At 38.9% G+C, this 23839-nt stretch overlaps 3 protein-coding genes across 8 annotated transcripts; 1 reads left to right on the forward strand and 2 right to left on the reverse strand.

Moving 5' to 3' along the window:
• Positions 1–391: 391 nt before the first annotated feature.
• Positions 392–11781, forward strand: LOC5519990 (tyrosine-protein kinase Fer). 2 transcript variants are annotated; one of them, XM_001639806.3, is made up of 14 exons: positions 392–788; positions 2646–3112; positions 3278–3415; positions 4005–4124; positions 4601–4655; positions 4726–4793; positions 5219–5297; positions 5790–5888; positions 6436–6621; positions 7319–7510; positions 8678–9059; positions 9705–9935; positions 10501–10667; positions 10959–11781. In XM_001639806.3, the coding sequence occupies exons 1-14, from the start codon at positions 558–560 to the stop codon at positions 11136–11138; spliced, it is 2595 nt and encodes an 864-aa protein (XP_001639856.2). In that variant the 5' UTR covers positions 392–557; the 3' UTR covers positions 11139–11781. The 2 variants fall into 2 exon arrangements, with proteins under 2 accessions (XP_001639856.2, XP_048580997.1); XM_048725040.1 differs by lacking the exon at positions 392–788 and adding an exon at positions 1711–1902.
• LOC5519991 (acid-sensing ion channel 1C) lies at positions 11620–23432 on the reverse strand. 5 transcript variants are annotated; one of them, XM_048725041.1, is made up of 9 exons: positions 23290–23432; positions 22426–22527; positions 17675–19194; positions 15294–15848; positions 14897–15148; positions 14300–14456; positions 13755–13971; positions 13460–13551; positions 11620–12670 (listed from the first exon to the last, which is right to left on the reverse strand). In XM_048725041.1, the coding sequence occupies exons 4-9, from the start codon at positions 15840–15842 to the stop codon at positions 12552–12554; spliced, it is 1386 nt and encodes a 461-aa protein (XP_048580998.1). In that variant the 5' UTR covers positions 15843–15848; positions 17675–19194; positions 22426–22527; positions 23290–23432; the 3' UTR covers positions 11620–12551. The 5 variants fall into 5 exon arrangements, with proteins under 5 accessions (XP_048580998.1, XP_048580999.1, XP_032220870.1 ...); XM_048725042.1 differs by lacking the exon at positions 22426–22527; XM_032364979.2 differs by lacking the exon at positions 23290–23432 and having other exon boundaries at positions 22426–23249.
• Positions 19990–22244, reverse strand: LOC125561229. The gene is made up of 2 exons (XM_048725043.1): positions 21467–22244; positions 19990–21234 (listed from the first exon to the last, which is right to left on the reverse strand). The coding sequence occupies exons 1-2, from the start codon at positions 21852–21854 to the stop codon at positions 21116–21118; spliced, it is 507 nt and encodes a 168-aa protein (XP_048581000.1). The 5' UTR covers positions 21855–22244; the 3' UTR covers positions 19990–21115.
• Positions 23433–23839: the final 407 nt, after the last annotated feature.

Here is a 23839-nt window from a genome sequence, read left to right on the forward strand (position 1 = left end):
TATTTATAAGCTTTGGCTTTGTAGAATGTTTGTTTTGCATACGCGCGTAGCCTGCATAGCAAGCGTTCCCGTGTGTTTTGAGCGCAAAGAAACCCCCCAGAAACCGACGAGAGTTCGACGAGCGAAATTTTGACCTCGCGAAAAATGGGGCGAGCGCAAAAAACGAAGGAGGGGGAGGGGAGGGGAGGGGAGAGGAAAGAACTTTTCGCCGATTTCCTCTGTTTGTCTGGGTTTCCTTTCGCTCAAAACACACTACGCAGGCTAGTACGCGCGTCCCCACTTTCGCGCCATTCAATATTCGACCAATCGGACGCTATGCGAAATGACAGGCATTCCGTATGTGTCTATGGTCTACCTGTGGTCCCACAATGTTATCCAATCTTTTCCCAAGTGGCCGTGCGAGCATTGTCAGTGAAAGCGGAAACAGAACTTGAAGGAAGTAATGGAAAATGAGTGGATGCAGTCACGCCAAACCTACTAAGACTTCATCCCCAGACATGGCGATCGCGTAGAAAAGCTCTGACATTATCTGTATGAAACACTCTTTCCGATGAAGGATGGACCACAACACCCAAAGACCCCGATTCGCGGTAGATTTACTCTCCAAGTCGGGTCACGAAGCGATACTCACGCAGAATGAGCAAGAAATCAAGCTTTTGGAACACATTCGCCAGTACATGGGGAAACGTATAAAAGCCGAACTCGAATATGCTTCCGCACTCTCAAAAATTAACTCTACTGCCTCACAATTTCTCGCCGAGGGAACGAGTGAAAGTGACATTCGAAAGGTGAGATTAAAAGCGTTTACCGATGACGTTTAGGCGTTGGGCTCTTTGATTTTACTCTAGAATTCTGCGTTGATTCGCCTGACAAGCTCTTGTTTGATTATTTCGCCTTCAGTTGGGCGTAGCTTACCCTAAATATGTTGAAACATGATGGGAAATGACACTCTTCTTAAAACCACTAGTTGCGCCTTTTCATTGAAGAAAACCTCTCGACTCAGAAGTCCTTAGATTTCAACGAGAATCATAATAATCTCTTCATATTGCTTCACGGTCGGTCGCCTTGCAATCAATTCAGGCTATATCTTGTTTTCAATTAAAATAGAAACATGTATATTTTTAACGTATATTTTGGGATTATGGGGCTTTCCGACCTACTCCATTGAATTATATTACAACCGATTTGTATGTTGAATGGAGAGCGACCTCCTGTCATCGGCGAACAATTTGTTCGCTGGCAATGCACTTCAGTGATGTTGACATGCCTTATGGCTTCTTTCAAATTTTGTGAAGCACACCTTCAGGGTAAACATGTATTTTCCTACACAAGAAAGTGTTATCGAAATTTAAATAGCAATTTATACAGCTGGATATCTGTTGGTGAATTGTCTTCAGATTTACTTATTTCAGCTAAGTTTCCTTGAAAATCAGAGGTTAATTAGGCAATATGTATGTACAGTACCGCTCTCGAACATGTGGACATATGTTCGCGAAATTGTTCGCGAAATTCGCGAACAACGTTCGCGAACAGCTGATGTTCGCGAACAGCTGATGTTCGCGAACACAGTGTTCGCGAACAGACCAGGGCAAACCGTTTAACAAACGGGAACTCGTAACGTGTAACCGAAGACTTACTGATACTCACTTATACATGCAGGAGTTCTGCAAGCGATTCTAATAAATTGTTCGTGTAAAAGTCAGCTGAGAGCTATGGTTATCATAAAAATCAGAAACAACAAATTCAGTTATAGTCTGATATGCCTCGAGTTCAATTATTTGTAGACGATCAAGACAAGACACTTTCAAGTTTGAGAAATAAAGACAATAAAGATGGCGGATGAAAGCCAAAGCATGCGAAGGATTCAATCGTGGATTTACGAGGGCAGACACAGGCAAAAAAGTTAGTTTATTCTCAAAAGCTTGCCCCAAAGAGGGAAGGAATGTCGATCGCTTGATATTCTTCGAAGATTGTCGAATGTTTCGCGAACAGTGTCCCTATGTTCGTGAGCGGTACTGTACGTGTAATTTACTGTATACTACTGTTGAGAGCGCATCATGATATCATCTCTTTATTTCAAAGCTTTCCCTTTAAAAAACCCTGAAATTCAAACATCCTGTCATAGCAGCTGTCATACAGTTGCAGCAGGATCTTTTTCCAGGAAATAAAATGTTTTGGAATTAAATGTGTAAGCTTACTTACTGTATTTATCACTTAAGGTGGTTGTTACATGAGGTAATCTTTCCTATGACTTGCAATGCAACAATGACCAAAAATAATATTGCACGGTGAAACACACTCACAGTATTTTTTCAACTTGCCATGTGTCTGCATTAAAATTATGATTTACAGTAGTCTCTTCATTGTATTAAAGACATGAAATTGTCTGCTGATTGGTAAATTTCCTGAAATTGTATTGGAAGCTGCATTGGAAGTTGTAGAAACATGATACATAGGACAATATTTCTCGCAATGTTGAGAAAAGTATATAAGCCAATTCTACTTCTGCAGTGTAACAAAATTTGTAACATGGCCAATAGAAGGCCCTTATAGTGCAGTGTCATCGTGCAGTACTGATTTGCTCTTCTTCTTTCTGAATTCAGGTTGTTGCAAGGTAGCTAATACACTTATTTTATCTTTTCCAGGCATGGTCTGTGTACATATCAGAATCAGAGGCCAAGTCAAGGCTAGTCTCACAATTTTCAAATCAAGTTTCTTCAATTACTTTTCCTAAATTAGAGCAATTAATACAGGACAAGAAAAATTTATTACGAAAGTATCGAACTGAAAGATTTCGTGTGGACAGTGAATACAAACAAGAATCTGACGAGATTGACAGATTGCGAAGGACTTATAGAGATAATGCCAAAGATGCTGAAAATGCCCAGAAACGTTATGAAGAAGTTATAACTAAAGATAAAATGAATGCCAAAGAATGGGACAAATCAAAGGACAAGTTTATTAAAATGGCACTTAAATTGCACCAAAATCACAATGACTATGTACTCTCACTAGTATCTGCAAATTGCCATCAGGAGTTCTATCATAATAGTGTTGTTCCTACAATGCTGGAGCATTTGCAAGAGCTGCAGGAGTCTTACATTAACGAGTGGTATGTACTGTGATAAAGATAATGGGTGAAGACTATTACACAACTTTTTATCAGAATTTTAGTATTTTCATTTTTTACTTTGTACTCTAACAATAAAGGCTGACATTCCTGCAACACTAACAGTAAAAATATCTGTAACATTATTGATAAATTTCTGTTTGACAGGAAAGAAATTCTTCAGGAGATACTCAATTTCACTGACTGTTGTAGAGAGGAGTTTGTGACTTCTTCCATAAAAGTACATGAGTCCATAGGGGCTGTCACAAAAGAGCATGAATATGTAGACTTCATCCAAGCTAACAAGTAAGAATGAATACAGTTATAGAGTTATGAATTGAAATGGCAGATTAGCTAAATAAATAAATGAAAGATGGGCAAGTGGTAAATATTATTTGACTCCCAAAAGACACAAAAAATCTAATGTATCCCTCTATTCTCTGGTTGTTTTGTTATAAAAACCCAGCATAGGGTTTTTTATAGAGGCATGCACTCAAAATGCCTTTGACAGCTCAAAAAAGGGGCATTTAAACCCTCCTCCTGATCTTCTATTGAATTAATTGACCCTATATATTGAGCCTGATGCTGTTCTGAAGAGTGAGCAAGCAGCGAGAATAGGGTCACACAAGAGGGATATTTCATAGTTCTGACCCTTCCATGAGTGAGAGGAGGTGTAGCTGTTCCCTTATTGTTTGCAAAATAGTTTCAATCCAACCTTCATTTGGCCAAAACACCACCATTATTTTGAAACAGTGACCCCAGATCCCATGGAAGGGTCCAGGAGTTCTGGATATTTGGCTGGATCCATTCCTTCTCACCAGTAATACAGTAGCTGGCTACTAGATACAAAAAACTTGATATCCTGATATATTTCTTTTTGTTGTTCTTTACACAGAAAATCATCACCAGTGTGCCCTTTTCTCTTCGAGCCAACGCTACTGGAAAATACATCCACCAACCTTAAAGCTAATAAGCTTATGGTGAATGACTTAACTGGGGAGAAGTTACAACACAAGTATGTTCCGTAGTACCTTTTGTGCTAAAATGATCTGATGTATTCTTTAAATAGTACTTTGGTGCACCTGTACATTATCTTGCTTTGTTTCTTGTTATTTACCACACTTATCACATAAATTGCCTTGAGCCAACTTCACTTAGAATGTCTACCTACCCTACGTAATGTGTCCTCATCTTTAAAAACTGGATTTCATGAGATTTCTCCAGCTCTCCCCCTAAAGATGATCGATAAGATGACCCCTCTAAAAATAAAAAAAAGATTCATTAAAACATTCCCCAGTTACACTATTATCATGTGCTGAGGAGCATCATTGAAGGAGCAATTTCGATTAAATTGGAATAGTTGGGCATTCTAAATATGATTTAAAGGCACCCATATTCGGTAAATACTTCCTAGTTTCATTCATTTGATGGAGACATCATCTCATTTTTTTTTCTCATTTCTTTTTCTCAACCTTAGCATTTTTCTTCTAGGAATACATTGTTGACACAAGAACTCCAAATAATTGACCAACAACTGGAGCACAAGGTATTTATTATGCCTTTTTTGCTTTAAAAAAAGACTTATATGTCATTATCCTCCCTTTTGTATTTTGCAGATAAGAGATTTAAAAATAGAGAAAGACAACCTTGAAACTGCAAAGAGTGATGGCAGAGAAACTCTATGGTAAGACATATTCTATCAAAAATATTGAAATTACCAGAAATATTGAGTGAAACTGCAGGCCCATACCCAGGATTTTTCTTGTGGGGTGCCAAATCCAAAAAAATGGACCTAATTTTTCTGGGGGAGGGGGGGAGTGAGTTCTCTGATAAAAATTTGACCACCCAAAAAAACATTTTTTATGCCTATCTCCAGTATCTGATGTTTATTTTCGGATTTGGCTAAAATACAAATCTGTCTTATGGATTAATGACATACCAGAGTGATCTATGTAGCTTATGCTTTATAGTTCTGTCTACAAATAGCACGTCTATTGAGAACCGAAAGATGACTTTCGGCCGTTGTGTGTGTGTGTGTGTGGGAGGGGGGGGATGTTCGCACCCCCTGTGTACGGGCCTAAACTAATTGACTGCTTTTATGTGTACCAGTATACTTCCACGAGAGGTTACAGTTGCAGTGTTGGAATGGCAGCTAGAAGAACTACAGTGTAGTAAGCTAAAGCTTGAGGTACAGTACATGTTTTATTTTATCCACTGTAAAAGCCCTACAAACCTAAGAAACAGGTATGGGAAGTTATGTCAAGGTATATGTAATGCACTTGCATACTTTCATAAGCTTCCACCAATCAACAACAGCAGTAAAGATGGTAGAGAACAGTTGGGCTAAAACAATACATATGTTTTTTTTTCTGTTGCATTTCACCACAAAGTGGTTTCGTTTGTCTTTCAACCACCTAAAATTTGCTCTTGTACTGTAATCCTGGCAGACCAAGGTCAGGGATGTAACACTGTGCCTTGCCCTTTTTATTGTGAGTTTAAAATGTAGATAAAACCATTGAAACGATTTAGAAATTGACTCCATTTGCTACATACAGTAGCATGCTGGAGACTAAATTTACATATGTTAGCAGAAACTACATAAATTTATTTGGAGAAAGAAGCATTTTCATGAAACCACAAAGCAGATGTCTTTTTACTGCTCACTGTATTTTTATTTCAGAGGAAAATTTCCACTGTGAAAGAAGTGCTTGACAGCCTGGGAAATGATCCTCCCCCAAAGTTCTATGATTTGATAAGTCCGCCAGTTTCTTTATCAGGGGTAAGATGAGTTAAAAGGACCTCACCCCCATGTGTGTGCCCGTTACATCTCTCAGTGACATGCCTCTCTCTCTCCTCGTAGAAGTGACCAGTATGGATGTGGCTGTGTCTTCCCGTTTTCCTAATGTCTCTGTATTGTTGCCCTTCTCCAATATTTTAAGGCTGAAGTAAACCTACTGTATATCTTTGTCTCTTTTGTAGGACGATAACACTAAGAACTATGCCCTGTTCTCCCAAAAATTCGCCCCTCCCCCCCCCCCCCTTGAACAAGGCGCTCTCTCTTATTAAGCCATTTCCCTCCCCCCAAAGGAGAAAAAGATGTCACATTAACAAAAGTTTCCAAGAATGTTAGTTAGATTGAATGTGCAGTACAGACTTTTGAAATCAGATTTTGAAATAAATTTACCCTTCCCTATAAAGCCCTCGGCTCCCCATATTGAGGCTAAAAAAGAAGTCCCCGGTAGCATATGAGAGCTTTTACTGTATTGTTATTTCAAGTAATCTGAACAGTATCTCTATAATAGTCTTTACCCGTATCTTTTTTAAAGGACTATAGCACTAAGGATTACGGTCCTTCTGAGACTCGCCGCAGTACTCGCATACCCAGGATATCCGTTGCCAATCTCTTCCACAAGCGGATCAAAAAGAAGTCCTCCAGCGACAGTGATAATAAAAGTGATTTGGACGGACATGACGAAGATGAAGATGAAGATAGTGTTGGCGATTATGTTGAGGTGGGTGTTTAATTATGTCAAAATACCGAGCTTAAGAACAACAATGTACTGTAGAACACAAGATACGTCGCACCAGCTTTGTGTTCTTTAGAATCAAACATTTAGATTTTGGCTTCATTTCATAATTTTTTTATACAAGGGATAAATTATGAACATGATAGATTTATCAAATTTCCCATAGCTGTCCGTGGTATATACTACACCAAAATATTCGTCATCAAATGAGTCATGTGGCTAATAGGCGGCTAGCACTAAGAAATTATGTGACGTTTTGGGTGTGGCATCTCGCGCATGCCCCATCATTACCACCAACAACAAAAACTTATTCAGCGCTTACGAATCAGATGGAAATTTCTTTGTCAGAAAGAGCTTATTTCCATTGAAAGATTTCATTTGAAAAATATCTTTTCATCGCTCTCTGGCGTCACCTGCACAGCTATTTTTAATTAATAAATTAATTTATTTATTTGCTTTTTTTTATTTGTTAATGCATTCATTTATTTATTTGGCTTGAATTTGCAACTCAAAAACTCGCATTTTTGATAGAGAGACCCCTGGTAGCAGGGGGTAATCTTTAATGTCGGTTTGCAGTTTTTATTCTTGTTGATGGACACTTCAGGAACTGAGCCTACCTTGAGCCCATCTGCTTTTTCAGCTTTTCTAATCGACCCAAAAAAATCCCATGGTTATTTCACAGCCGCCTGAAGACATCCCGTTACAAGACGAGCCCTGGTTCCACGGCATAATTCAACGAAAGGATGTGGACAAGCGACTCAAGTCTGATGGCGAGTACCTGGTACGTGAGAGCGCTACAAAGCCCGGCCAGTTTGTCCTGTCAGCGCGCAGTGATGGCGCGCTCAGGCACTTCATCATACAGACGATGGAAGACGTAAGTTTTTGAATGAAATTCGGTGAATTTAACGTTTAGATAACTTAGAGAGTCTAAGAAGCTTGCTTTCGACCCTTGTTTTGGAGTATTAATTGTATCTTTACAATAAAAAACATGGTATATGGAAGTATTGTTAGTCAGGAAAAAATAAATGCTTCGTGTCAGATACCCATTTAGAAAGAACGTCAAGAAAGTCGGTTGAAAAATACATGTGTGAACAATGGAAGCTACTTATGGTGGTAATCCAATTTGTTTATCTGTGTTATAGATAGAGTGTGAGGAAAGTTTGGTTGTCGGCAATTTATTGTCGACACTTTATCGAAATTAAAAGACATAAAAAAAATAGTAGATACACTTTTTTTTTTTATAAAAACCTTTTTTTATAATAACGTCCAGCCGGACACAAAGAACGGCTTCAAGAGACTAGTCCAGCTACCCTGGTTACCAGACATCCTGAGGCTCTGGTACCCTGGGTATAGTCCAGCCTCAGATTTTACCAAATTCTGTGAACATGCTAAGAGCATGTCAAGGCTCAAGCAAAATATTGTTTTGTTATTGTGATGCGTTCTAAAGTGCAGAATAAAATTGTGTTCATAATAAATTAACAACCTTAGATATCATTGTTATTGATCATTGTGTAATTTCCTCTCTAATACTTACTACTATTATGTTTCTGTATATACCAAAAATTAAGAACAGCATTAAAAGGCTAAAAAACGACGTGCCAGGTCTGAACTAAAATTTGACATTCTTATAAAAAAAGGGAGAGTACTTATTCAATTTGACAGGTATTCAGATAGCTAGGGTGACACAATACCAAGAAGGCTTTCACAGGTAGCGACGCTGAGGCAATTCTAAGAGAAAAGAGGTAGGTATTTATCATTGGAGGGGAGATAGATAGTCTATCTAGTTAAAGCATGGGGGGATATAGAACGGTAGAAATGGGTTTTGCATCGTTAAATAACCTCGCATGTTTTGTATTTGTATTCACTAGAATCACGGAAATTTATCCATCCAAAAATTAAAACGGCTCTATTTGATTGCTAAAGCATAGAATAGTCTATAGATAATACTTTTCTCAAATATATAGATATTTTATTATTAAAATAAAGTCAAAACAACAGTGTCGGCTACAGGGTATTTAAACATCACTGGTTTTCCTATTAGGGCTTTGTACGTTTCGAAGAGCAAGCGTTCCCGTGTATCCGAGAGCTACTCAAATACCATATAACCCATCATATCCCCGTCACTAAAAAGTCTAATGCGATGATCAGTACACCCGTCCAGCGCCCACCTAAGGACAAGTGGGAGATTAGCCACAGTATTGTTGAGATTGAGAGCAAACTTGGGCATGGTCACTTTGGGGATGTGATGAGGGGATACCTGAAGCCGTCACATCTCCCTGTCGCCGTCAAATCATGCAAGGAGGACGTATCTGAAGTGGTTAAGAAGAAGTTCTTGGCGGAGGCTGAAATACTCAAGCAGTATGATCATCCAAACATTGTCAGGCTCATCGGCGTGTGTGCCGAGAGGGAGCCCGTGTATATAGGTGAGATAATCTTCTTATTAGTAGTTCGCACAGAGGGAGCCCGTGTATATAAGGAAGATAATCGACTTATCAGTGAGTGTGTATAGGCATGTGAAATAGGAAAGGTACAGTCAGTGGAAATTATGACCGCCTGTGCATCAACCCAAATGCATGCATGTGAATATTTGGGTTTTGGTGGGAAACATTAAGCCAAAATGATAATTGATTCAGCTAAAGACAATCATCTCTCGGTGCTGGTGGAAAAATGGGTAAGGTAATCTAGCATATTGTCGCATGCGCACAGAGGGAGAACGTGCGAATACCTAAGCAGTATGTCATCGAAACATCGTCATACCGATGGGCGGGTCGGGCCTCAGGGCCATAGCCAGAAAATTAAATTCATATATTTTAAAAGAGGGAGGGGAGGCGGGCAACCCTCGGCCATTCCTTGTATTTATTGGGAGGTTGGCGCCATTTTCTTTCATATGTTCTTTGTCTTGTTAAATTCCGCCTCTACTGGCGGGAAAGAAGACGCTGCCCTCGTGATACATACGCCTTTGCGTGTGCAGAGAGAGGGAGGTGATATTCCTAAGCCGTTTGGTCAGGCAAATATCGTCGCGCACAAACTCCCATATTCTTATACCACTCAATCACCTTTTATCTCAGTTATGGAGCTGATGCTCGGCGGGGACTTTCTGACATACCTACGAAAACACCTAGGGAAGATCCAGGTCCCAAGACTGGTCAAGTTCAGTATTCACGCGGCAGCGGGTATGGAATACCTTGCTAGCAAGAACTGTATCCACCGCGATCTAGCCGCTAGGAACTGCCTGATCGGTGAAGACGATGTGCTGAAGATATCTGACTTTGGCATGTCCAGGGAGGTTTACGACGAAGGTCAGTGGAATATTTGGTCTTGTTTTTGTTTGAATGGCGAAAGTCACCGTGTCTTTACGATGTCAGTGAAAGTTGCAAGGCCTTCCTTCCTCCCCTTTCTGGGAATCTTTTGGATCCCATCCCCTTTTGTAACCCCCACCTCCACCCCCTTCTTACTCACCCCTTCCTCCTTTGCCATATAAAGAAAGACAGGCTCGACTTCTAGCTCGCTTCCTTGAGCCCATCAACAATGACAAAGTTCGACCTCGGTGGGATGGGGAAAATGTTTCACAGTTCAGCAAAGACCTTATAGATTGTGGAGGCAAGGTCTTTTTATACCTTTTTGGTCGCCAGCGAGTAATCGCTAATAATATTGGGGGAAGGGTGAGAGATGCCGTCCATTGACAATAATTATTACTAGAAATAATTCTTCTCTTTGTTCTCAGGCCTTTACGACACGCCAACACCCAGGCCTCTTTTCTTACTCACCCCCTCCCCCTCATAATAAACGCTCGCGAGAGCAGGTGCGAGAGATGCCGTCCATTGGGCATATGTTTAATAGAGATAATTCCATCTTCGTTCTCAGGTCTGTACGAGGCGTCTAACATGCGTGAGATCCCTGTCAAGTGGACCGCCCCTGAAGCGCTGAACTACGCTCAGTACACCACGCTGAGTGACATCTGGAGCTTCGGGGTGCTGCTGTGGGAAACCTTTTCTTTTGGGAATACGCCCTACCCCGGTCTTAATAACAAGGTTGGTGGCTAATATGATGCATGACTATACACAGGCTTTACAAAAACAGTGTTTTAGATAATGAGGTCATATTGTTGGAGCGAGCTTTTTTAAAATCTTTAGTATCATTTATTCCAAGGTTGGACCAAGTTTACCTGATGACCAATAGTATTTCTTTCACACTTTAAAGTAATGATCCTTGTTTCTGACTGACAAGCTCCCCCTCCCCCCCCCCCCTTACTTAATAAGGGTAAGGGGCGTCCTCACACCCCCAGTGTTCTTCTCAACATCTTGATTACTGTCTTTTAACAGGAAACCAGGGATAAGGTGGAACAGGGTTACCGCATGCCACCTCCCATGGGAACACCACCCACCATCTACCAGATCATGAAGGACTGCTGGAATATCGACCCGGAAGCGCGGCCCAAATTTGACGAGCTCCTGAGAAGACTGAAACAGGTCAAGGAGCAAGTGGGGGCGAGTTTGCCATAGCCACCGTCTCGCTAAAGGGCCATAGCCACTGTCTCGCTAAAGGCTATTTCGCAAGGGAAATAGACAGATACGGGGGAGTAAGGGAACAAAAGATGTTAATACTTCAAATGGGAACGGGTCTTTTTTCCCTTCTCCGCTTGTTTTTTTGGCGCCGGTTTAACATGCTCTTACTTCTCCCCCTCCTTCCCTTGTCTGTTTCCTACGCTAGTGGAAAGCTGGCTTTATCCAATAAGGTCGCAAAGAACAGTAAAGTCGAAAGTGAAATCCTATTCGATATTTAATATTAAATATAGGTTACCAAGAGCAATTCGGACAATAGTAGGATGTCGATAGATGTTATATTTGTGTTGATATTTTTACTTACGCCATTTCCTCTATCATTCCAGGCACGGCACACACTAAACTATTTTGAACATGCTTTTTTTAAAGCTATAAATACAACAAGTAAAATTATTTAAATATACATATTAGAAGAAGATACTTTTAAATGGTAAATGCACAATAAATAGTTTATTATAGTATAGTAGGTTATATAGTTCAAAGATAGTGCAGTACACAATAATTGACAATAATGTTGATTTGTAATTAGCTATTACAGGATTGTCCCATCGAGGCAACCGACATTAAAGTGTTTAAAGTTTGATTTTTGCGCCATTGATGTCAATCACTAGTGGCGTTAGTGCATTGCCAGAAAAGACATCTGCAAAAAGCTCTGTAACCTACAAATTTTATACACCTATTTCATGAAAGGTTGCACTCGAGAATCCATGTGTCGTAACCCGCGGTGGTTCATGGGTAGCGTATAAACGGCTGAATCTTGTATCTGAAATCCATGTGAATGTCCATAAGGACATAAAAAAGAATTCTACAGCTTTTGAAACCTGAATTTGTATTACGCTTATTTGCTTATTAACTTGATACCCATGAAGCACTGCGAGTTACGATACACAGATTCTCGGAGTGCAACCTTATTTGAAATAGGTGTATATTTACACTTCCGCACGAGAAAATCTTTGAAGGCAACAAAAATTCGGTACACAAATTTGGTACAAAGACGACACATTATCTACAGCACTGCACCATCCATTTCGTTTGGCATAAAAATAAAACTAGTTTTTTCGATGCCAAATAATCACGATTATTAGGGCAAGCCGGCCACTTTATTCTCTGGGGATGCCTTAGTAATCACTGTATGTGCGAATATTACTTCTAAATACCCAAATAGTTGCGTTCTTTGAACAGGCCCTGAGAAAGTCTTAGTAAAGACGAAAATTTCGCAGTCGACAGCAAGTTTTGGTGGACGAAATATTATTTTTAGTATAAGTGTTTTTCAAAAACTATAGGATGATTATGGCAATGGCTAGATAATACTTTCTTGTCCGCCTCGCAGCTCCATCTCCAAATCCAAGACACTTAGGACCGTTGGACTTTGTCTTTTCGGCCAAGACACCAACGTATTCCCAAATCGAAGAACTCGACCAGAGTAAGCAGGCTACAGCCAAGAAATAGTCCCAAGTTACCTCCAAGATCAGCTAAAACAAATAGAGCAAGTCAGTATGGTTAAAAAAAGTGCCTGCAAGGTCAGTTATGTCAGTATGGTCAAGAAAATAGCGGCAAGTATATATCGAAATTATTTTCCGACTGGGACCAGAAATCGATATCGTTAAAACGAAAGTACTTGTTACATCTAGTATCGTTATACCGAGTATCGTTATATCGAGTATCGTATACCGATTATCGTTATATCGAGTATCGTCATACCGAGTATCGTTATATCGAGTATCGTTATATCAAGTACCGTTATATCGAGTATCGTTATATCGAGTATCGCTATATCGAGTATCGTTATATCGAGTGTCGTTATATCGAGTATCGTTATATCAAGTACCGTTATATCGAGTATCATTATATCGAGTATCGTTATATTAAGTACCGCTATATCGAATGATTATCACGTGACTTTTCAGTGAGTTTGCCTCTCAAATAGTCTCGGATTCCAAAAGGCAAGTCGCCTTTTGTTGCACCAAATCACTGGGTACAGCAAGGGCGGTAGGAACAGAGTTTTTTTTTTTTTTTTGTTTTCTTAGTCGGGCACATTTCGGCTAGCGCGTCGGGGACAGTACACACGCCACGGGGTAGTAACTCAAATAACTCAACGTAACTCGACCGGGTTTTCTAATCGGAAAGCGCGTCGCAAAAAAAAAAGCGCGTTTCAGCCAAGTTAGAGGGAATTTCGTTGTTTATTACCAGAATTTAGCCTAACAAAGCTCTGTTCCTACAGCCCTTGGTATAGTGCAAACAAGAAAAAGCGTTATACTCACATCCAAACCTGCTGATGTCATAATCGTTTTTCTCCTCGAAGACATCTGTCAAGAGGGTTTCGTAGAAAATGCTTACGATGACAGAATTTGCCCTGAAAAAAGAAAAACAAAACGACAGTATATTAGATTTCAAAAGTATTTGTCACATTTCGGTCTTGTCCCGCTCAACCCCAGTTTATCACCTTTGCCTTTTTGTTCTAACACACGAAACATTCCTCGTTATGTCTATTCAGCATATTACAACATTTTTACAACATTTAGAAATACTTTTGTAGGAGGTTCGGATTTCCAGTACCTCATATTATTGATGTAGTCTTCTGTATCGTTAAACGATTTTCTTATTTCCCTCACGAGGCTGGGTGTCGGGTATTGCAAGAGGGACATTTGGGCACTGTAGCTGATCTCCACACAGGGTTTTGGACAGTCGCACTGATTCGTGTTCCAATTGTAGTACATATATGTCAAGCCAGTTTCTATCTTAAGAACTGAGCAAAATGGCACATCTCTTATCACTGAAAACAAAGAATGAAACATTGACAAGTACAGTGTCTCCGGGATATTGTCCACACAGGTTCCTGTCTATCTGTGGTTCGGTATTTTAGTTATCCCTTTGGTATGTCTCAAGGTCGATAACCGATAAAAAAACATAATCATTTAATTATATGCTATATTTCTGAAGGCCTTGGTCAGTATTGCAAGGCCGAGACCACGGTTTTTCTCGAATACGTACCGACAATATATAAAGTATATTGACCCCGATCGTTACAAGAACTTGCAAGGTCCAGATCAGTTTGCGCGATTTGATTGATACTGTACCCCGAAATAAATACATTTTGTTACCCTTGATAGGTGGGAATCCAATAATCCTGCATTTGGTTTTCCTCACGAACTCACGGGCCTGACATTCAAGGATGCACGCGGATCTGGAGTAGCGCTCGTAGTACTCGAGTTTTCTCTCGCCGCAATTTGTTTTGTATGGATGTGGGAGAGATTTTTCCTAATATAATATCAGACTGATTAAAATTGATTTACATTATAATGATATACTAGCGACGAAAACTTAAATTGTTTAATGGAAATAAGCCCTTCCCTGCACGCCTCCCAGCAACTGTACATCTGATCCTTGCAACAACAGATTTTAACCTCGATGTTTCGCAATTTTTTCAATATATAAGAAATTGGAGAATAAATGATTCCAAATATAGTTATTTCTTTGGACGGAAGAAAAACAAACACAAAGCCATTACAATTCCCCACCCATGGTCACAAAATCAAAGTCGTGTCGTTTACCCCTGGGGGCAATGTCTACCTCCCCCCCACCTGATATCCCACATATCCACGTTGTGTTCCCGGGGGTCGACTGAATAAGTTGCTTTTTGTTGTTTTTATTTAGCCGCCAAAAGCCGTAGCGGGAGTTATGCCGTATCGCCTATTTACCTTGTATCTTTTCACTCTAACATTGGTGTAGAACCCGGCAGTAATATCGTAGCCTTCTTGGTCCATATTTGGTACGTAACTTTGGTCATGCACAGCTATCTTGAAGCCAATTCCTTCATAGCTGTAAGGGCCATAGTATTCTTCTGGATGTGCTTCAAGATGAAACTCCAGACGATTATTTCTTCCAGCCTCGGAAACGCGCTGAACGTATGATCTATTTACCCCTGAATTGTATGTGTAGCACAGTCCTCTCTAAAAAAGCGCAATAAAGATTTTAAAATTATTTATTGCGTTATGCAAACTCATATAACACCGTTTTAATAAAACAAATAATTTGTCCCCCTCCTTTTTACATCTTTTATATTTATCTGAGTCTCCCATCAATCTTTCAACCTACCGTGAACGAAAGGAATGAAGTGAAGTTTTTTGCTGAGCAAATGAAGAAACGTTGAAACATACAGCTGTATGGAATGTTTTCAAACATGTTCTCCCAATCGTGCCCATATTTGTTTACGAAGGTCTCGGCGTCATAACTGACATTTTCCTTTTTTATATCCTTACGAAATACATCGTCTAACTCATCGAGATATTTCTGTGCTTCTGTCCCGTTAATCTTACTCATTCTCATTATGTTCTGGTTACAGATGGTGATGGCAGGAAAGTCTATCTCGTCAGGTTGCTCGACCCCGCGACTCATGACTATCCTGTGCGCTAGGAGCCGATCAACGCTGTTGTATAACTGGTAGAACAACGCCACCCAGCATCCTAGTAGCATCAAAAGCCAGATGAAACGCCTAAAAGGCGAGCCAGGGTGAATTAAAAAGTGGAACCCATGTAATGTTGTGTAGCCAGCAAAATCCTGCAACATGGTCGGTTGTGGCTCTCTTTTCTCGTCTTCTTTACAATCTTTGATATCTGTCTTTGTGTTTTGGTTGAAAGACTCCATTATGCTCTGTGTAGTGTACAATAAAATAGGGTTAGGTAAAATCTAAAGGATGTTGCGCAGTCATTGTGAAAGCGATACCTTCATTTCTTTTTTTTTTACAAAGTGTCATCATCAAGGGAAAAATATATAATCACAATTGTAATGCTGTTAGTAGTACAAAGTCTTGTTTATGAACTAAATAGAAAAATCGAGAAAAGCTTAGCTCTGTTTACAGAACCTAGCTACTAGGAAAAATATGAAACCTACCTATCTCTCAATAAGAAATGCAAAAAGGGAAAATATTTCCATTAGTAAGTAACTGAAGTCCATGCATTTTATAAATGTATCATTAATCTCCTAACACAACCTTTGAACATAGTATTCGACAGTAAATAACGTCTTAAAAGAGTCAGCTATCATTTAGTACATATAATAAGCTTTATTTATTTATGAAGCTATCTTTCGTCAGCTGTCGAGCCATCTTTCAGAGCTTCCTTGCTTAATCTTAACCATCCATTTCCCGAGTACACACAACAAACTGCCACCAGGGACATCAGACTTTAATAACTGCTTTGTGATCAATCAGTCTTTCCATATTAAGTCAGATTTTATCTATGTACGCGTCGACAATAATCATAATATGAGGTTTTGATAATCATCTTGCTGACAAAGTTTATTTTTCTTTTCCCTCATCAAAATAAGATCAAAAAGACGGGAAAAATATTTCCTTTAACTAACTGAAAAGAAGTCCATGCATTTTGTTAAATTTAGTTTTAATCTCCTAACACGGCCTATAAAAACAGCAAATAACGTCTTTACAGAGTCAACTATCATCTAGTGCTTTACAGAGCTTCTTCCTCCCTGCTTATTTACCTTAGGAACCGATGGCAGTTATGGAAAACGTATCCTCTTTAAATTCGTCAACCACTTCCCAGGTACACTAACTTCCAGCAAGGATAACAGAACTCAAGGGCCCTATCAAAACTTATGTCAGCATTTTCATTGTATTTACTGGCTCGTTCTATAGAAAATTCAGGGACTTCTGTAGTTGTTCCACATCAAATTTTAATGATTGTTTTCCGATCAATGTAGTCTTTCAAAATTAAGTCAAGGATTTGATCATATGTAACGCCCCGCCTGGGGGAAAGAGTTGTTATGAGTACAATTGAGTCGACGACAATCATATTATGGAGGTTTTGATAATCATCATGCTCACAAAGTTCAATTTTGTTTTTCCTCGTTAAAATAAAATTAAAAAGAGCTAGTTGTGATTAACATAAAATTGATTAATAATAAAAAAATAATGAACATATAGAAAATCGATGAGCAAAGCAAAGTGATACGCAATTTCCCGAATTTATATTTCGACTTCCTTTCAATGTTGTACTATCATCGCACCAGAAAAGAAGTTATGAAAGAACCGCTATAACAAAGACTATGTTTGAGATAATAAAGGCCTAACACAAGGCAGCACCCAGTCACCAACACAAACAAAGCATCATTCACGGAACGCGTTGCCAAGACATAGATATTCATATAAGAAATTCTTCTCCCTTTTTTTCCCTTGCTTTACCCGAGTCTCCCTAATTTCTACCCTCTATTCGTCGCCCTTGTTAAACCAGCCATGAGCGAAGTAAAAGTTGTTCTTTCTTTAAAGCATGGGAAGAAATGTTGAAACATACAGCTGCTGTCAGAATCTCGTGCCATTTTCTTCTTAACGAACCCGAGACACATCGCGATCAGAATAGACAAAGATAATAAAAACTATTTGTAACTTCTATCATATAATCAAGATGTGTCTTTACAGTCGCTAAATTGACTAACTGTTGTTATAAAGTAACATAAAAACAAACCTGTGAGAAATCGGCAACTTTCCTTGGGTACTTGTCTTGAAGTTTTCTTTCTTCCGATAAAGCCTCCCAACAGCAAGCTTTAAGAATCACGAAAAGTCACAGCAGTTTTTTCCAACTACTGACTTTTTGTCCTTTTTTTCAAGCATAATTCAAAATTTGTTATGATAATCACTCAGAATAAAGGGTCAAAGAAAATGACCAACCATCCAATCAAGAGACTAGAAAATTTTAATAGATAATCATCAGATTTTCTACACAAGAAAAACTTTTTTCTATATACACAGCAACTCTGTCATTATTCAAGGCCCCCCATCATAACATTTTATAAATAATTGATAACGCACATTTATATTAGATAAACCCTTGCCTTTTTTTCAAATATAAGAACCTCTCCATAAAAAAATAGATTTCTTAATTAAAGGTTGGTGGAAATGAGATGTAGGTTAATATGTACGTATAGCGGTTATCTGTTAAAGGTCTGTTGATTTTCTCTGGATTATTCTATGGAAATCTCATTCCCTTCTGATCAAACAAATGACAGTTGAGATAATAACACTGGGAAGGCAAGGAGAAATTAAACAAAAAAATAAATTGGAGCTGAAGTGAGGCTATGGTGACAAGTCGATAATTTTACTCAATTTACGAAATCATTATCTCCTATTTAATTTTAAGAGCGAAAAAAAAAAGCTAAACAGCCCGTCAAGATGAAATACCGCTGCCCCTGGTCATAATGGCTCACGTTTTCTAATTGTGCTTTACGGTTCCATATCTTTACCGGGCCGTAGCAGGGGGTGGGGCATTAGGGGCACGTTCCCCACCAATACTTTCATAAATTATATAAGGAAATGGAATGTGCCCACACAAAATTATAAGGAAACGAAATGTGCCCACACAACTTTCTTGATGATTCTGTACCGTTCTCCCTTCCCCACCCTAATTTGTTTTGAGGCTTTTTACGGCTCTGCTTTATTTATTACATAGTTGTTTTTGGAATAAATATTACATACAGCCTATAAATATTACATACAGCTGTATTCAGTGTTTTGAAACATGTTCTCCCAATCGTGTCCATATTTGTTTACGAAGGTCTCATAACTGACATTTCCCTTTAGGACATTTCCTTCTTTAGGAAATACAGTGTCTAACTCATCGAGATATCTCTGTGCTTCTGTTCCTTTAATCTTACTCCTCCTCATCATGTTCTGGTTACAGATGGTGATGGCAGGAAAGTCTATCTCGTCAGGTTGCTCGACCCCGCGACTCATGACTATCCTGTGCGCTAGGAGCCGGTCAACGCTGTTGTATAACTGGTAGAACAACGCCACCCAGCATCCTAGTAGCATCAAAAGCCAGATGAAACGCCTTAAAGGCGAGCCAGGGTGAATTAAAAAGTGGAACCCATGTAATGTTGTGTAGCCAGCAAAATCCTGTAACATGGTCGGTTGTGGCTCTCTTTTCTCGTCTTCTTCACAATCTTTGTTATCTGTCTTTGTGTTTTGGTTAAAAGACTCCATTGTGCTCTGCGTTAGGTACAATAAAAAAGGGTTAGATGAGATCTAAAAGATGTTGCGCAGTCATTGTAAAAGCGAAACCTTCATTTCTTGTTTTCTCTTATCAGGTAGTAAGTCGTCTTTCCATATTAACATACTTCAATCAAAGTGTCATTACCAGGGGAAATAATTATATATCACAATTTTAATGTAATTTTTGCAAACACAGCCTTTGAAAATTATTCGTCAGTAAATAACGTTTTAAAAGAGTCAGCTATCATTTAGCTGTTTAGTACATATATTAAGCTATTTTTATTTATGACGCTAGCTTTCGTCAGCTGACGAGCCATCGTTCTAGCTTTTTCCTTGCTTATTCTCGTTTCCCGAGTACAAACAACAAACTGTCCCCAGGGACATCGGACTTTTGTGATGAATGTAGTCTTTCAAAATTAAGTCAAAGATTTGATAATATGTACGCGTCGATGATAATCATAATATGAGGTTTTGATAATCATCTTGCTGACAAAGTTTATTTTTCTTTTCCCTCATCAAAATAAGATAAAAAAGACGGGAACAACATTTCCTTACTAACTAAAAAAAGTCCATGCATTTTTTTTTAAATTTAGCATTAAGGCGGGGGTCTACCTGAACTCATAGCAAATTGAGTGGTGTTGCAAAAAAAAATCACAACTGTCAAAGTTTTCATCATAACTATAGCAAACCATATATCATTGGAAAGGTTATGAGATGACGATTCTGATTTTATATTTTATTCCGTGAAATATGACAATGTAATTTGATACCAGGCTTTCAAAAAGACACATGCTGAGTAAGGAGAGTTTTTATTTAAGAAAAAATAACTCCTTGCAGATTGAATGGAATTTCGATTTTTCTTCATTGTACTATTGCTAGAACACTAATAATTAAAATGAGTTGAGGAAATTTTGGAATTCCAAAAAATAAGCCAATAGAAGTCATTTAAATTTGCATAATAGGCAAATTGACTTCATCAGTCCATAACTTTCTTTTAAAAAATTAAAGAGGAAATCCCTCAACTCATTTTAATCACCTCAGTTATATCTATCAATGCTGAAAGTTTGAGGTCAATTGAACAAATTCTTGAAGAGATATCTTTTCTTAAAGCCCGAAAAGCAAAAATTCGGGAAAATGCCTTTAAAGTTGACAATAATCACAAAAACGCTGTTTCTTATCATATAAGCAATGTTCTTGAAAATATTTTAGCTAAAAGGCTCCAGACTCGTAAGTAACACCCTCAGCACTCCTTAGAGCCTCCTCCCTGCGTACTCTGCGCATCTGGGTGGCCTGTCTTTTCTTCTTTGCCTTTTCAGACACTTGCCTGTCTGCTTTCTGCACCCGCTTTCTGTCCTTAAGAAGGGATCCCTGCTTTGTATGGCTGCCAGCAGGGATCAAAAGACTCTCCATCACTTTCTCCCTACTAGCAGCCCCCCCATGAAAATGGCAGACAGCAGATGCTGCTGCAAATCGCACCACCTTTGGGCCATGGTGCTTGTGTTTTGGGCATCGGGCCCAAACCAACGAATTAATACATTCGTTAGGGTTCTGTGTCTTTCCACGAACACATCTCTTCAGTAAATCAGTCTCACTCAAGCTCATGTATACTGGCCGCAGTACCTCTAGGAAAACCTCAGGTAAGCAGTCTGCTGAGTCGTAACTGGAGGTACCGGTGGCTCAAACTCCTTGCCATCATCTCCTATCAGCTTCTGACGCAGTCTTTTTGCGGCCGAACACATTTCACGTCTTCCCTCCTCTTCCTGAGCATTGACAATTATGTCCAATTGTTTGTAATATGCTGCTTTGCTAACGCATGGCATATTCATGACTCTGCAAAATGAAGCAAGTCCCTCATATCCATTTCCACTTTCCAGGGAGTGGTACACTACTCGCCGGTGACATCGAAAGACTTGCCTCTTCAGTGGATTTGACTTGATGTTGTCAGAGTTTCAGTTTCATGACAGGAACTGCACTTAACCTCGAAAGAGGATTTCAGCCCTGCCCTTGCTGAAGTAGTTTCTTTTATTTCAAGTTTACCTGCAATAAAACAAACACTTAGAATCGCTAGCTAATGAATCAGCCATTGATTCAAACAGAATAATTGTTACTTATAATATGAGTCTTACAGTCCCACTGAGTTCAAGAAATCATAAGGTCACGTATTCTGTGTATATAGTAATTTCCAAATCTGAGACCAATCATATAAACTAAATCACTACATTGAGCTTATCAGCGAAAACAATATGATGTTATTTTTCAAAATACTCACCTTCATGAACATCGGAAAGATATGAAGAGAGGCATCCCAAGTCCACGACTCGATATTCGCAGGCTTCAGCATCATCACCAGATTCATCCTCGTGGTCTGAGTCAAATTCTGAAAGGCTTTGATCGTCCGAAGAAAACTCTCCGTCAAAGCTTTCATTGTAGCCATGGTCGCTAAGCTTCTTTCTAGAAGCACTTGCTGGAGCTTGTTCACTGTGATCTGGAGTATAATCTGCCGATCGAGAGTGTGAGGGTCCTGGTTCTTCGTCGAGGCCACGAGTTGTTTGAGAGCTTTCATCTCTGTCTGAGCGGTTCAGCTCCTGTTTTTGCTTGCCGTAAAACACGCGTTTTCTTTTCTTTCGGTACGTCGATGAGTCTTTTTCCCCCACCATTATCTTTCAAGGTCTTTTAAAGAGTTGATATGAGTTGTATATAGCTTTGAGGATCGCGGTTCGATAAGTTTAGAAGTTTTGCTGGATTTTGCACATGTATATCCCATAATAGTTGTGTATTTTGCTGTCAACCGCTGGACAGTTGTTTCAAGAGAGATTTGAGGAGGTTTGTATGGCGATTGGGCCCCATTGGAGTAGAAAAAATGCGCCGAATTCAAAAGAAACAGTAATCGTTGCCATGGCAACGTGGTCTTCAAACTTGACACAACTTTTTAAAAGCGCTCGGGATTATCGAAAAAGAGTCAGGACAGTTGTAGGACAACATTGAATCGATAAAGGAATAGCTGAATATGATATTTATCGAAAATTTTTTTTTTTTGATGTCTGTAGTGAGTTTCAGGTAGACCCCCGCCTTAACCTCCGAAAACAGCAAATAACGTCCTTTTCAGTCAACTATTATTAGTGAACTATCATCTAGTGCTTATATAAGTATAAGCTTTCTTTTTTTTAAGCTAGCCTTCGTCAGCAGACGATACATCATTCAGGGCTTTTCCCTTGCTTTAATTCTTACCTTCAGGAACCGATGGCAGTTTTGGAAAACGTATCCTCTTTAAATTGGTCAACCATTTCCCGGGTACACTAACTGCCAGCAAGGGCAACAGAATTGAGGGCCCTATACAAAGTTATTTGCATTTTCATTGTATTTACTTGGCTCGTTCTATAGTAACTAAGTAGAAGTCCCATGGGACTTCTATAATTGGTCTACATCAAACTTCAATGATTGTATTGCAATGTAGTCCTTAATTAAGTCAGGGTTATGATCATTATGTTTCAACGCTTTCCCCAGGCGTTCTACCTGGGGAAAGCGTTGTTATGAGTATAATTGAGTCGACGACAATCATATTATGGAGGTTTTGATAATCATCATGCTCACAAAGTTCAATTTTGTTTTTCCTCATTAAAATAAGATAAAAAAGCTAGCTTTTTGTTTAAGGTATTATTGTGATTAATACAAACTTGATTAATAATAATAAAAAAGATGAACATGTAGAAATTCGATGAGCCATGCAATGATATTCAATTTCCAGAATTTATATTTCGACTTCCTTTCAATGTTGTACGCTATAACAAAGACTTTGTTTGAGATAATAACGCCCTCACACCAGGAGCACCTCAATCACCATCCAACACAAACATAGCATCATTCACGGAACGCGTTGCCAAGACATAGATATTCATATAGGAAATTCTTCTCCCTTTCCTTTTCTACTTGCTTTACCCGGGTCTCCCTAATTTCACCCTCTCTTCGCCCTTGTTAAACCAGCCAAGAGCAGAGTAAAAGTTCTTTACTTAAAGTATGGGAAGAAATGTTGAAACATACAGCTGCTGTCAAAATTAAAAACAAAAAAAATTTCGTAGTAACATAAAAACAAACCTGTGAGAAATCGCCGACTTTCCTTTGGGTACTTGTCTTGATGTTTTCTTTCTTGGCGATGAAGCCTCCCAACAGCAAGCTTTAAGAATCACGAAAAGTCACAGCAGTTTTTTCCAGCTATTTTTTTAAGCAAAATTTAAAGTTTATTATGATTATCACTCAGAACAAAGGGGTTAAAGAAACTGACCAGCCATCCAATCAGGAGACTAGAAAGTTTTAATAGATACTCATCGGATTTTTTACACAAGAAAAACTTTTTTTCCTATTTACAAAGCAACTGTCATTATTCAAGGCCCCCATTATAACATTTCATAAATAATTGATAACGCACATTTAAATTAGATTACAAAACTTTTACCTTTTGTGTTCAAATATAAGAACCTCTTCATAAAAAAGTAGAGTTCTTTTTAGTTAAAGAAAGGTGGAAATGAGATGTAGATTAATATGTACGTATAGCGGTTATCTGTTAAAGGTCTGTTGTTTTTCACTGAATTATTCTCATTAAACAGATGACAGTTGAGATAATAATACTGGAAGGGCAAGGAGAAAT

This window comes from Nematostella vectensis, chromosome 3 (genome assembly GCF_932526225.1).
Source record: "Nematostella vectensis chromosome 3, jaNemVect1.1, whole genome shotgun sequence".
Classification (NCBI taxonomy): Eukaryota; Metazoa; Cnidaria; class Anthozoa; order Actiniaria; family Edwardsiidae; genus Nematostella; species Nematostella vectensis.

Coding starts and splice junctions, on each gene's coding strand:
- LOC5519990 (XM_001639806.3), top strand. CDS start 558: ATGGACCACAACACCCAAAGACCCCGATTCGCGGTAGATTTACTCTCC. Junction 789..2,645: donor GTGAAAGTGACATTCGAAAG/GTGAGATTAAAA, acceptor TATCTTTTCCAG/GCATGGTCTGTGTACATATC. Junction 6,622..7,318: donor GTGTTGGCGATTATGTTGAG/GTGGGTGTTTAA, acceptor GTTATTTCACAG/CCGCCTGAAGACATCCCGTT.
- LOC5519991 (XM_048725042.1), bottom strand. CDS start 15,842: ATGGAGTCTTTCAACCAAAACACAAAGACAGATATCAAAGATTGTAAA. Junction 13,972..14,299: donor TGGATTCCCACCTATCAAGG/GTAACAAAATGT, acceptor CTTTGTTTTCAG/TGATAAGAGATGTGCCATTT. Junction 12,671..13,459: donor TGACATCAGCAGGTTTGGAT/GTGAGTATAACG, acceptor TATTTGTTTTAG/CTGATCTTGGAGGTAACTTG.
- LOC125561229 (XM_048725043.1), bottom strand. CDS start 21,854: ATGGTGGGGGAAAAAGACTCATCGACGTACCGAAAGAAAAGAAAACGC. Junction 21,235..21,466: donor TCTTTCCGATGTTCATGAAG/GTGAGTATTTTG, acceptor GTTTTATTGCAG/GTAAACTTGAAATAAAAGAA.